The sequence below is a fragment of the Rhinoderma darwinii genome, chromosome 4 (assembly GCF_050947455.1).
Source record: "Rhinoderma darwinii isolate aRhiDar2 chromosome 4, aRhiDar2.hap1, whole genome shotgun sequence".
NCBI classification, from domain to species: Eukaryota; Metazoa; Chordata; class Amphibia; order Anura; family Rhinodermatidae; genus Rhinoderma; species Rhinoderma darwinii.
The window spans coordinates 28330321-28345521 of NC_134690.1; the positions used below are offsets into that span (position 1 = coordinate 28330321).

The 15201-nt window shown below is 42.5% G+C and overlaps 1 protein-coding gene across 3 annotated transcripts in view; it reads right to left on the reverse strand.

Annotated features, from left to right (window-relative positions):
• The window catches only part of CLIC5 (chloride intracellular channel 5), a 161415-nt gene that overhangs the window by 91421 nt on the left and 54793 nt on the right, over positions 1 to 15201 (reverse strand). The window contains exon 1 of one of the 3 annotated variants that reach the window (XM_075863833.1): positions 15112 to 15166. The exons of 1 other annotated variant lie outside the window; for it this stretch is intronic. Coding sequence is in view for 1 of the 2 variants with exons in the window: in XM_075863832.1 (XP_075719947.1) it covers positions 14804 to 14866 (63 nt within the window). In the remaining variant the exon portion in view is untranslated. One more of the 3 variants, XM_075863832.1, reaches the window with a different exon arrangement.

Sequence of the window (15201 nt, forward strand, 5' to 3'; positions counted from 1 at the left end):
GTGCTGACTCCTGTGCTTTTTCCCCCTCATCAGTGTGGGACTTTGCTTTGTGATGTTGTTGTTGTCACAGATGGAGTTACTAGGGAGGAAGCCTTGTCCCTGATAAGACACCACCAGAAGGTATTGGCTGATAAGAGAGGCTGGGCCTGTGTCACTATGTAGATTTATGAGCTGCGTCCCACGTTATTATACTTGTCTGCTTCTACTAGATTACAGCACTCGCTGCAGATCAGCCATGAACTCTTCTTGTATATTTGCATAGAGCAAGTATACAGCTGTACGTATATATATCTTAAATGAAAAATATTCATGCTAGGTAGCTAGTGGTTTGGGTGTCAGAATATAGTCATTTTCAATTCTAGCTGTCATCTGCAACACCAAGAGTAGTCTTTTTTGAATCCATATTAAAGGGGTAGGTTAGAAGGGTCCCCTGAAATGTGGATAGCAAGTTGACTCGCTGCTGAAACCCCTGAACTGTAATCTGTGAGGATCCAGTTAGTAAGTGTTCAAATCCCCAGCAGTGCCACCACAGGGGAAATAAGGCATTACACCGTTCCCATTTAAATCAATAGGCTGTCCAAGTAATGAATGGACATGCCAGGTCCTCCAGAGAGACGCTCTTGGTAGCCTGCTCCAGCTACATAATTAGCAGTGACTGTTGGAACAAACCATTGGGCATATTAAAATGCAACCCATTTGATTCTCATTTTCTCTATACAACAGTTTAAGGCTACAATCACACGAGCGTGGGCAACTTCGGACGTGAAAAACTGTTTTTCCACATCTTAGGTGCACCCGTTTTCACAGATCCCCATAGACTAGAGTCTATGGAGGGATGCGTGAAAAAGCAGGAAAATAGGACATATCCTATTTTTCCACGGACTCTTCATACGCTCCATTTGAACAACTGCCGTGTGAACGGCCACATTGAAATACATGTGTCCGTGTGACGGCCATTGTTTTAACGGCCGTTGCATGGACGAATTACACGCTTGTCTGAATAAGCCCTTAGGATAGTATCTGGGACATGTACTGGATCTTAGCAGTCTATAGACACTAATGTAAAAAGATAGTATAGTATATGGATACCCAAACTCTTACCAGAGCTGGTCAAGTGTAATACAACCACATGAACGTTTTGAACTGGCCCCCCTATAGACACAAGCTTGTTGTGCCTAATGGAAAATCCGCCCCTATCTGGGACAAAATAGTGCATGTAGCCAAGTCACAACCAATGTCCTAATCAGGATGTGGATCAGATCGGATGAAAATTGTCCTTTGTAATAACCTTGACTAGCAGTGGCGGATTATCATATGGGCGTTTCGGGCGCACATTATCTCGTAAATCTATTCAGCGCGCTAGCGCTGCTAACGGCCGAAGATGGGGAGGAGCAGGGAATTCGCCGGGATCCAGGGGTAGGACACGCCTCCCTGACAGTGCGGGCCGCCGCCATTGAGTAACAGAACAGCGACGGACGGCTGTTCTGTTACTCCAAAGCAGCAAGAGAAGAGCCGGCGGGCGGTCACCGGCGCTGAGGTCAGTACAGGATTATCCTCCTGCCCAACTGGTTCCCGACCGCTGGCTGTATTTTTACGGCCAGCGGTCAGGGACGGGTGCTTAAAACCCGAGCCATAGACTTTCTACGGCTCGGGTTTTAACTTGCTGCCCGCGCGATCGGGCAGCTGAATGTCGGGTCTCCGGCTGTCAGTGACTGCCGGGGACCCTGAGGAGAAGACAGAAGCAGCTTTCGCTGCTTCTTTCTTCTCCGATGTCTTCTTACACAGCGTTCAATGAACGCTGTGTACAGGAATAGAGACAGCAGCAGCGGCGCTGTCTCTATTCCTCCCGGTGATCATGTGACAGGTCACATGATCGCCGGGTGCCGTTAGTGGCAGACTGTTGCTGGGTCTTACTAGACCCAGCACAGCCCTATTAGTGACAATCGTCACTATGAGAGGGCTGATTTCACCTGTAACTGGGGCTGCTGTGCAGCTCCAGTTACAGTGGAAAAACATGGTGTAAAACAAAGAGAAAGTAGATATAAGGTTCCCCAAAGGTCTTTTTTGACCTTTGAGGATCAGAACATAGTAATAAAAAATAGTAAAGTGCAAAAAAAAAAAATAATAATAAATACACATAAAATACCCACCCCAAAAAAAACGTTCCCCCCCCCGCCAATCATTGTTGTAACGCTAGCGCTGACCCAATTACCCTAATATAGACATGTAATATATTAAAATTTACGGTAGACAATGACGATCACAGATAAAAGGTCTATTTTAGGGTAAAACAATGTTATTACCAAAAAAAAATAGCTGAAACGTAAAAAAGCTTCTTTTTTTACTATTATTTTCAAACTTTATGAATAAAAATTCTAAAATGGCAAAAAATGTGTGCATAAAAACGATAAAAAACGAAACCTGCATTGTCTACGGAAAAAACGTCGCAAAAATAACGTCGGTTTTATTTTTTTTTAATAAAAATGTGTGTTTGGTGCAACTTTGTAATTACGTTTTATTAAAAAATATTTTCACTTTTTGAGATACAGCTGCTTTGTATCCTGTATCCGTCAGGTCAGCAGGACTGACGGGATCAGTGAAACGGGCCCTGCGCTAAATTATAATCTTAGATGTGATAGATTTGAGGTGGATCCTGCGTGTCACTGATCCTGTCAGTCCTGCTGACCTGACGGATACAGGATACAAAGCAGCCGTATCTCAAAAAGTAAAAATATTTTTTAATAAAATCAATCAATCACACTGATACACAGACATACTATATATATATATATAATTATAATATAAAGTTTTTAAATGTGTACATAACCTTGTGGCACTATATACAAGGGGGAGCGCTGTGTGGCACTATATACAAGGGGGAGCTCTGTGTGGCACTATATACAAGGGGGAGCGCTGTGTGACACTATATACAAGGGGGAGCGCTGTGAGGCACTATATACAAGGGGGAGCGCTGTGAGGCACTATATACAAGGGTGAGCGCTGTGAGGCACTATATACAAGGGGGAGCGCTGTGAGGCACTATATACAAGGGGGAGCGCTGTGAGGCACTATATACAAGGGGGAGCGCTGTGAGGCACTTTATACAAGGGGGAGCGCTGTGAGGCACTATATACAAGGGGGAGCGCTGTGAGGCACTATATACAAGGGGGAGCGCTGTGAGGCAAGGGGGGGCTGTGTAGTGCTATCCACCGTGGTATGTGTGTGGCGCTCTTTATAGGGGGGGCTTTTTGGTGCTATTTACAAGAGGGGGAGGGCTGTGTGGCGCTCTCTACAGGGGGGCTGTATGGCACTATCTATAGGGGGCTGTGTGTAACGCTCTCTACGAGGGGGATGTGTGATATATAGAGGGGGCTGTGTATGGCGATATCTATGGGGGTGTGTAATATCTACAGGGGCTGTGTGTGGCACTATGTACAGGGGGCTGTGTGTATGGTGTTTTACAGTGTGTGGTATTATATTCAGGCGCGCAGTGTTTGGTGCTATTATATTTAGGGGTACACTATGTGGCACCATGATAACTTTATTTTCGTTTATAGGTGTGGAAATGTTGGAAAAGTGAGGAGACGTCTAAGTGGCAAATTCTGCAGAAATGAGTCATGGCCGGGAGAAGTCGTCATGAGCGCTGGACCGGATGGAGAAGAAAAGAGGAAAAAAACTACTAGAATCTGAGACGTCGTCACCTGTGAGTCACTAGATTTATAGAGAATCTGTCACCTCTCCTGACATGTTTATTATAGGAAATCCTTGTATTTCACAAAAAGTCTTTCTGCGGTCCAGGACTGATAGACAATTCCCCTTGTCAGAAGGTTGTGTCCCTGCACAGTGTGATCCTGTCAGTATGTAGGGACACCGCGCTGTGACAAGGGGAATCGTAACACTGTTAATGCTTGCCCAAAAAGGTAGTGTTAAAAATAGTTACGGTGAGGAAGGGGGGCCCAAGTTTGGGTAACAGCCCAGGGCCCATGGTCTACTTAATCCGCCACTGTTGACTAGTATTCATGTACTCTAGGGCATCAATAAAAGGAGAGCGGGCCCTATTAGGGAATTAAAAAGTAGCCCCTTCCTAATAATGATTTATGGTGCCCCTCTCTCTACGCCTCATGTATGGTTGACTGGTGGAGTGACCCTCATGCCAGTTACTCTTAGGCAATTGGTAATGTAGTGGTGTCCTGGGATGGACATGCCATAGGGGTCCAATGGGTAAATGGTGGTCATTGTCACCCTAAAAACAGCTTTCTACTGTCTATTGGATTGTATGTAAGGGACAGCTATTGAATTTCAAGGATCACAATTGTAAGAGAGACTAAAGGTCCTTTCACACAGGCCAATGATCAGGCGAACGAGCGTTGATATGAACGCTCGTTCCCGATCATTGCCGTGTGTAAACAGGGCAACGAACAGCCGACGAGCGAGCAAATGCTCATTCATCAGCTGATCTGCTCGTTTATGCTGGAAGAAATATTATCGTTGTCGGCCGCACATCTCGCTGTTTAAAGAGGGAGATATGCTGCCGACATGATGGTAATGCGTGGGGATCGTAGTAACAAGCGCTCGTCTCCATACAGAGCTTCCTGTGAAAGGAGAAAACGAGCGCCGATCAACGAGCTGACTTGTTGATCGTGCTCGTTGTTATGGCCGGTGTAAAAGAAGCATGAGGCGGTGTACTTTGCTGATCTATTCAATAGCAAGGGGGCCCTAAATACCGTTCCAGCACGGGGCCCCCCTGCTGTCTGTATCTGCCTTGGCAGTGTCTATGAGGAAGCCTATGCATAGGTTCACATTAATCGGGAAAAGGGTAGGGCTAGCTTGAGTCGGGGAATGACGTGTGGTTGTGATCCAGCTTCTTCCAAATCAGATATAACTAAGAAATGGATAAATCCTTAAACTCTGTCTCAGCCTCCATGACTGCTCTGAACGTACTGTATATCTATTATAGTAAAATGCTTTATCTCACTACCGTTTTCTCAGCTGCCTCTCGCACCTCTCTGACTTCCCTATGTCATGGCATCCTATATTGTCTCAACCCGAAACTAAATTGCAAGGTTTCTCTTCATCATCTGAATGAGGGGATTTTTGATGTTGTGATATTTTTATACTTTTTGGGTTGAAAGAAGGGAACAAAGCATTAGATGAGCAGGACAAATCTCACCAAGCACCGATTTGCTTTGGGTATGAGTAACAACAAATACTTTCTTTTATCCTATTAAGTGGCACACAGACAAAACCCAAAACTTTTCGTGGCTCCGACTTTTGCTTGATTGACCCAGCAGTAAGGGTATGTGCACACGACAACGCCAAATATGTCTGAAATTACGGAGCTGATATCAGGAGAAAAGAGCTCCAGAATTTTCAGAAGTTTTTGCATGTAGTCGCGTTTTTCGCGGCGTCTTTTACGGACGGGCAGATGTTTGCCGACGTATTGGAGCCGTCTTTTCAGGCGTAATTTGAGGCGTACATCCTCAAAGAGGTTGTGTGCACATACCCTAAGTGTTCAATTTTCCTGCAGCGCCACCGCAGGGGATATTAAGCATTACACAGTTCTCATTGAAATGAATAGACTGTCTGTGTAATTCATAGACACATTGGGTCCTCCAATGCAAGAGACACTCTTTATTGCTGCTGTCTACTTTGTCGTCCGAAATGGTGGATCCACCTCGATAAACATCAGAAATAGGCTTTTCTTAATAAGACAAACCCTCTAATCACACACTGAAAACGTATACATCTTTGTAATATATTACATATACAATTTTTTTATTTCACACTGCATTCACAATCTCTGCTAGCTGTCATTGAATGAAAACATTCTAACTTCCAGTGCGTGAAAACCTGTACAGACCTAATATTTCTCACAGGTGGTTACAATTGTATCCAGTCGAGGTATATGAGCTGTATACACCAGCAGCCCAATTCTCTCTCCTCTCCTCTTTATTATAATGTATCAGTATAGGTAATATTGTCGACTGGATACATTTGTAGCAAACCCCCAGCTGTGAAAAGTATTTGGTCTGCACAGATTTTCAGCCTCTGGATGTAAAAAGTAATGTTCCTATTCTATTTCTGAAGGTAGAGATCTTAAACACTGGAGGAAATTAAACACAAAGGGGGAGATTTATTAAGACTGGCGTATCATATGCGTTCGAAAAAATGTCACCAAATGTATTAAAAGGTGCACGCCAACTTTGGCGCATTATGGACTTTCCTAAAGTTAGAAAACGAAATCTACGTCTGCTATGATGAGGCGTAAATTTGCACCAAAATTTGCGCCATTTTTTGGCTTTAGTATTAATCCATTTGTTGAGAAGATGGCGACTACGCCCACTCCTGATTAACAATGCCTACTTTCCCTCAGCACTTTTCAAAGCTGGCGAGTGGCAAGAAGAAAAACCGTGCATTTTTGCGCAAAATGTCATGTGGCATGATTTTCAACTTTTTTAAGCCAAAAAATTGTTTCAAGTCTATTGATAAAATCTCATTAATTCCTGATAAATGTAAAGCAGCAAAAAAAAAAATAATGATTATCCTCTATTTTGCAAACCTTTCCTATGTCTATGGAGTTCCTCCTGTCCCCAGCACTGCCCAGTTCTGCCCAGGCTTGCATCCAATTGGCATCACATACCCAGGATTGTCGCCCTGTTTACACACTCCGCTCCAAATGCGGCTGATCAACGTGGACTGATAGACTGGAGTTGTCATTGTATTTCCCTATCTCCCTGGCCACAGACTGCTCTGCCCATGCTACTAGTCCGCAGGGTGTAACCCAAACCTTACACGTCTACCGTGCAATAGAAAGTTACAGGGCGGATTCTGGTGCATTGTTCTCTAGTCTAACATCAGCTCAGTAATGATTCATGTTTGTGCAGGAGGTGTAGCAGGGTTGTGTCTGCAGCGCCTGCCTCATATTGAAAGTCAGACCGGCTCTGTGGCTTAAAGGGGTATTCCGACATTAGACATTTATGGCATATCCCAAAGGATGTCTAATAGAATGGGGTTCAAGCACTGGGACCTGAGGGTCATGTATTGTGTTTTTAATGGGAGGAGAAGGAGGGGAGAGTCGTCCACATATGTCGACGGAATTCTCATTTACTCCTTTACAGTCAATTTTTTGTTTTTTCCTCTCCGCATTCCAAGTTTTTTTTATAACAATATGGGGGCTTGTTATTTGCAGGACGAGTTGTAGTTTTTAACGGCACCATTTATTGTACCATACAATTTACTAAACAGCGATTCCTCCTTTGTTTTTTGGGTTTCGTTTTTACAGATTTCAAAAACGAAATGTTACATTTATTCTGCGGGTCAATACGATTATGGCGATACCAAATTATTATGTTTTTTCTTATCTTTTACTTCTATTACATAGCAAAAACTCTAAAAAAAAAAAACAAACAGCTTTTAGCGCCACTAAATTCTAAGACATAACTTTTTTATCTTTCTGTCCATTGAGCGGTGTCTACGCCTGTTTTTTGCGGAGAAAGCTGAAGTTTTATATAAACAATTTTGGGGTACATGCACCTTTTGATCACTTTGTATTCATTATTTTGGGGAAGTGAGGTAACCAAAATACAGCAATGACAGCATTGTGATTTTTTTTTTTTTCCCCATGGCGTTCACCCAGCAGGTGTATTAATAGTATAATTTAACAGTTTGGACTTTTACAGGCTCGGCAATACCAATTCTCTTTGCTTTTTTTTGCTTACATCATTTTTTTGTGAAAAGTGCTGGTTATTTTAACTTTTAGTTATTTAAATGTTTTAATATGTTTCAAAATTGTTATTAAACATGTTTAATTTTTTAGTTCACTTTGGGAACTTGACCATGGGATTGGTGTATCGCCCAGGCAATACACACCAACTAAATGTGTTGCAGTGTATTGCCTATATCTGTGATCTACTATTAAGCCTTGTTTCTGGCAAGGCTTAATAATAGGACTCTGATGGCAGACCTGGAGGTCTTCAACAGGCCTCAGGCTGCCATGGCAACTGAACAGCACCCCAGGGCACACTTGTTATGCCATGCGATGCCCCCCAGGGTGTACAGATGTAGTCATCTTTATCTTGACTCTGATATCTTGCTGCAGCGTGATATCACACAAGAAAAGCCATTGAAAGGTCATTGAAAAAGTCAAGTTAAAGTTTCCTGACACTGTGTATTTAATGCATTAAGAGTCAAGATAAAGATGGCTACATCGATCTGTATATGCAATGTAAAAGGCATGTTCCCCACCCCTTTATTGTTAACAACGCGGTTCATTTGGAGCGGGGGTTTGTAAGAGGTGGACAGAGTTATGGATACTCCACTGTAAGGGTATGTTCACACAGTTTTTTGCCCTGCCTGCACTTTTGCCGCTTTTTTTGTTGCATTTTTCACTAAGTTTTTTTGCCTTTGCCGTTGAGCGCCGCGGTCAAAAAACGACACGAAAAACACTTCTCTGCGTCATATTGATTTCAATGGGAGGACAGAGACAGAATCGCGGGAAGAAAGAGCATGTTGCTTTTTTCCCACTAAAAAAGTCGATTTCTGATATTTTTTGACGCGGTATCCTTTGCGGTTTCCGCATTAAGAACAGCGCCAAAAAACTCTGTGTGAACTAGCCCTAATTATATTTTGGTGCTTTAACATGTTTTTTGTGATGTTATATTGCATGCTTTTATCGTCAGGCTAAGATGCCATTGGGTGTATTATCTTATGTTGCTTTAAATTGGACACCATGATAGCGGCCACTAAGCCCTGTGTGTACACACGAACACTTCGCCTGAGTGACGCAACGTTCCCTAAGTGAAGAAGCTTAGGGCACACAGTAAAGTGTGTTGGCACCAACATAAGAGTTTGTGTGACGCAGTTGACCCGGACAGGTGGGTCCGAGGTAGGACGCGGGTAAAATGAGGGATTACAAGAGCTGCGGGTCCTTAGTTAGGAGTGGGTCTAATTGGCGGGAACCAAGGGCAGAAATTGCCAGACAGGGCGAAAGCTGCCAAACAGAGGTGGCTCGTTGTAACAGAGGGAACACAAGGAGGCGCCTACTGGATAGTGAAGGCCTAGAGGAGAGAAGTGAAAGGTAAAAGGACTGTGCTGAGAGTTGAGTGACAGTGCAGTGTACGACTGACCGCAGCTAGATGACCATCCCCCACTCCGCAAGCTAGCACAAGGTCCCATCACGGTGTCCGACATCATGTTACATTAAAACCATGAATTTTAGTGCTTCTAAATGAGTGTCACCATCAAGTCTATTTTACGGTTATCTGTAAGCATTGCTATCTGTGCCCATTGTAAAGTTGTGTTTGGATTTTAACCCCTATGTCGCCTGCCATTTACTCTGCGCCCTTCCTCTGTGGGGCAATTGCCACAAATCCCCACACCTTTGCCGCCCCTGACTCGGCCTCCACAACTTTATCCATTATCATATTTATTATAGAAGACTTGGGGCCACCCAGGAGTAGGGGTCCAGTTGCACCTGACCCCTCTGCACCCCCTATAGCAATGCCAGTGGACTAAGCTCTCCAGTAGGGGAATATAACATTTCTCTCCTTGCTACATACAAATACAAACATTTGGCTGCAAATATGGTCACTTCTGGGCACATTTTCCCATCTGTCCGGAGCCGACACCTGAACATGCATATAATATAGAAATATTTCCTGTTTTTGGTTCAGATACAAGGTGCAGGAATACGAGACACGAGCTTTATCTGGAAAAATGACAGGACATTGTTAGTCTGTGTGGAGAGGATACAAGAAGTGCCTGAATCATTTCTACAGCCCATTGCTTGGCAGGGCCTTTGGCAGCTGAAGGGCCAGTGACAGACAGGGGCATAACTATAGGGGGTGCGAAAGTTGCAGCCACACCCGGGCCTGGTGCCTACATGGATTCCAAAGACTCTTCTGTCCCTAGAACTATAAATGGCACATGGTAGGTGGGAGACCCTGTTACACATTGTGCACAGGAGATTGAAGTTACGCCTCTAGTGGCCGAATATGATCACTGCAGAATGTTGTACCCCGATGTGAGTCCTCTCAGTCATTCAGTACAGCTCAGAGGGATCACATGGGAAATACACCTGACCCCCACCTCCAAATAAGGCACTTCAAGGGGCAAATATATACTTACTAATTCAGCTTTGATAGAACATCCTATAGAGGAAAGTGTAAGGTTCCCTTTAAATGCCCCTGAATATTATCCATATGAATATATAAAGATGAAAACAATTAAACATCCGCTGTACCTTTAGACCCAAAGCAGAATTTTTTTCCCATTCTCAGCAAATTATTGTGTATTACTCAAAACAAGGAAAGGAATAATGGCCTGGAAAATCCGGATAAAATATTGGCTGACGTGTTATTACAGTATTTTTCTGTACTCCAGAACCTAATGTGAGAGGGGCAAGGAAAATGGGATTATATCATCTCTCCATTACTTTGCTCTTCAGATTGAGATGGGATTCCTTCCACAAATTGATCACTGGGATCGTTCTGCGGAGAGTCCCATCCAAATGACTATTTGACGTGTTCTTGTAAACAGTACAAATAATACAACCATACAATGCCCAATAATTCCACCACGATGCCCAAACAACAGAGCTAAAGTGTGACAAAACAAAAATACAAATTCAATACAGTGCCCTAATAATACTCCCAATTACTGCCAAAGATCAGTACTATACAATACTAAGATAATAGGACGGGGGTTGAGACCCAAAGATGGTGAGGGTCCTGGAGTATTTTTCCCTTTTTCCCTCTCTATAATGCTGCCCGGTCAAAATCCCTTCACCCCCCTATGGCTCCAAAAACATGGACAATTTTGGCTTACCTTGTCGAATCTATGCACAGGGGAGACTAAACTTATTGTTTAAAGGTGTATAACACGCTTATAAAGTGATGGTATATCGCTTGGGTATGCCATCACCTTAGGATCTGGGTCTGATCGCTGGGGCCTTCACCAATCCTAAGAATGAAGTGGCCAACGAGCGGATTTAGCACTGCGTCCCCTTCGCCGTTTTTCCTGGACCATGGCATTCCAACCACCCGCTACTGATCAGCTGTTTGAAGGGGACAGGGCAGTAAATGGGACAGCGGTGCAATACCTTGCACGGCCTCTACAAATGTAACGGTGCATGCAAGTACGAGCAGAGAGGAGAACCATGTAAACAATAAAGAGGATGCGGTGCTCGCATGAGCGCCATGGCCCCTTCAAACAGCTGATTGACATGGGTGCTGACAGTCGGATCCCCACCATTCTAATATTGATGGCCTATCATCAATTTTAATAACCCAAATACCCCTTTAATTATCAGGATCGGTGAGGGTCCTAACGATCATAAAGTGATTGCATTTTCTAGCATTATGCCATCAGTTTATAAGATGACAAAACCCTTTAAGTATATATTTAATGTGTTCATAACATAGTAGCAATCCAAGACTCCAGAAGGTCGAAGTAAGATTGTTCTTCTGGTTCTGTCGGTAAAAACGTTATTGTGTTTGAAACGTGTTTCGGACCAGTTCGTTCATCAGGTACAAGTAAAGGATGTAGGTTCGGTTCTAAATGAATAATGTTTTCGCTGACAAGCTTTCTCTCGGTACTCTCCTTGGACATAGTCTGATGAAACGGGGATCTAAGGCTGGGTTCACACGTGGCGGAATTTCACTTAAATTCCGCTGCGGACACTCCGCAGCGTTAATCCGCAGCGGAGCCGTTTGTCCATTGACTTCCACTTTAATTTAGCAGTGTTCGTTTAGACGATGCGTAAAATTCCGCTGCGGAGCATAGGCTGCGGAGCGGAATTTGGTGTCCGCAGCATGCTCTGTCTGTTGCGGAGCAGTGGCGGACTCATGGCGGAATTTCTCCATTGACTTCAATGGAGATTCTAATTTCCGCAATGAAGTCCGCAGCTGTCATGCACATGTTATGTGTGCTGCGGATGCGTCTTGCTTTTTTAACTTGACATTTCTTCATTCTGGCTGGACCTATGTATTTCTAGGTCTACAGCCAGACTGTGGAAGTCAATGGGGCTCCCGTAATTACGGGAGCGTTGCTAGGAGACGTCAGTAAATAGTCACTGTCCAGGGTGCTGAAAGAGTTAAGCGATCGGCAGTAACTGTTTCTGCACCCTGGACAGTGACTACCGATCCCAATATACAGCAACCTGTAAAAAAATATAAGTTCATACTTACCGAGAACTCCCTGCTTCTGTCTCCAGTCCGGCCTCCCAGGATGACGTTTCAGTCTAAGTGACGGCTGCAGCCAATCACAGGCCAAGCACAGGCTGCAGCGGTCACATGGACTGCCGCGTCATCCAGGGAGGTCGGGCTGGATGCCGAAAGAGGGACGCGTCACCAAGACAACGGCCGGTAAGTATGAAATTCGTTTACTTTCACTAGGGAAAGTGCTGTCCCTTCTCTCTATCCTGCACTGATAGGGAGAAGGGAAGCACTTTTCCCGCAGTCCGCAGCAGCTAGTCCGCATCAATTTTCTGCACATTTTGGGCAGATCCGCCGCAGAATCTGCAACGAAGATTCTGTCCGGCATTGATGCGGACAGTTGCGGAGGAAATCCGCCACGTGTGGCCATGCCCTTAGTTTCACCCTCCAGAATTCTAAAGCAAAAGAGGCGTCAAAGCGATTGAGGACTGATCCACACCCGCAGCTTCCGTCTACTGATCTTTAAGGAGCCCATTTGTTTTAGGTGAGATACAAGTACACACCTATAGGGGATCATCCAAATGTTACCAGATGATTACATATGAAGCGCCTCTTGTGTTTGTTTTAAAGGGGTATTCCCAACTTAAACATTTATGGCTGTCCACGGGATATCCCATAAATGTTTCCGTATCTCCCATAAAAATGAATAGAGAGAGCCAAGCCATTACTCTATTAATTCTCCGCCTGGATGCGGAGCGGGGGGTCGCTTGACCCCTCACCTGGAGATAAGTGCTGGTCCTAGGACTGGGGTTTGCACCTAACAGACATTTAAAAGATCCCTATACCACATATGAGCCGACCAGTACTATAAATAATGCATCATATATGGGGGCCCTGTTATAGATTTGGCTTTGGAGGAGTTTCAAGTTACCCCTATGATTATAAGCCCCTATATATGGCCCGACCTTACGTGTGACACGGGGACGCAAAGCAGTCGTATTTTGTAGCAACTATAGTGCAGCTTCTAAATTTCACACCAGCGAAGGTGAAAAGGTGACCGAAAAAATTGCAAGTATAGTGATTCCAGCAGTAGTGACTCAAGAACGGAGAAGTGGCGACAGTCACGTGATGGGATTCTAGATACATGATCTGTGTTTGGCTGGGGACGCAAAGTCGTAACCTGACCTTACACATCACGTACAAGGTGTTTTGTCATTCCCAGGGACTATAGGGACACATGACGATCCTGACCACGTGGTTGTCACCGACGGCTAAAGGGTTAACATTCACAATTGGTTTCAGTGCTGTGTGCACCGGATACTGATCCCTATTATTTCCTATCTCCACATCAGCCTGTATAATATTAGAATTACTTCTTAAAAATGTATTATTAAAACCTGAACACCGACTAAACTTACAAAATGAACGGATTTGATATTTTTGTAGAAACCACATACTGTCCAGCACTGACTGGTACAAAAAATAGAGGGTCCTGTGATCGTACTCATGATATTTATATAGGGAAGAGGTATATTATATCAAAAAGAGAAACCATCTGTAGCAAATCAGTATGGGATGTACCGTGATGTGTAATATTATTGTTACTATAGTGAAATTCCTTTAATCCGGCATCCGATAATCTAGAAAATCTGATAATCCGGTACTTTGTACTTGAAATTCACAAGGCCAGAAGGTGAAAACTAATTCGAGAACAGAGTAGGACATTCCCCTGATTGTAAAGTAAAGTTATAGTAGATTTTATTTGTGAGTTTAGTATATTGATGATAATCCAGCATCTATCAGGTTCTATTGATGACTGATTAAAGTAATTTTATTGTATTAAGAATAATTACTATAATTATTCTATAATATTATTTTATTAATTATTATTATTTTTTATATTTTATTTAAAGTAGTATTATTACTATAATTGTATTATTGTTGTTATTATTGATAATATAATAGTCAATTATGTTTTATCATTCTCATTATTTTATTAATTATTATTATTATTATTATTATTATTATTATTCTCATTATTATTATTCTATTATTTTATTTTATTACATTATCACAATATTATTTTATTATATTATTATTACTATATTATTTTATTAGATACATATTGTTATCATTATTATTGTTATCATCATCACTTCTATATTTTTTTATTAGATTATTATTAATATTATTATTATTATTATAATTATTGTTATTATTATTATGTTGCTAAAAGAAATGACCTCTTCAGGGACCAAATAAGTTGAATCAAAAATATTCAACAAGTGTATTAGCAAATAATAAAACAACATTTTCAATAACAAGTTATATAGAAACATACAAAACTTATATGCAGAACACCTTGATAAAAACAAAAGTTGACCCCCATCTTCATTGCCTCGGCCAGGACTACTTATGTCTAACTAGCAATTAAAATCTTAATGAGCCGAGAGACAAACAGAACTCCACAATGCAAACTCCACGCAAACAAAAGGATGTCAAACCCGTACACAACAGAAAAAATAAAAAGTGCTTAGTCCCAAAATATAAGGGACTGACAGAAATTCTTGTACTTTTTCCCAGTGGGTCAGCCAAGACCCATCCATGACAATGATACGACCCATGGATAAGGATAAGTCAATAGGACTTACCTTTACAAACAGTTCAATTTCTGGATCCTTCTCCAATCCATTAGAAGGAGCGCAATCGGACATTTTGGTTAAAAAAATAAATTTTAAAAAATTCTATCGTAGTAAAACAAAAATAAAATAAAAATATAAATTAATACAAAATACAATAAAAAAAAGTAATAATTAAAATAAAATAAAACACCAGATTTTCTGCAATAAATTATCCTCTCAATATGGGAAATTTAGGCGGCATCCTCTGGTTTGGAGATCAGCAGAAGACCTGAATGTTTTGCAGGAGAGAATTCATGATCCAGCTCCGCTTCACTTACAATCTAAAGAGAGCAACAAGTCCCCAGCTGGATACTGTATCCTCCTCTGTCAGTGATCGCACTGACAGACCAAAATAGCCCAGAGCGAAA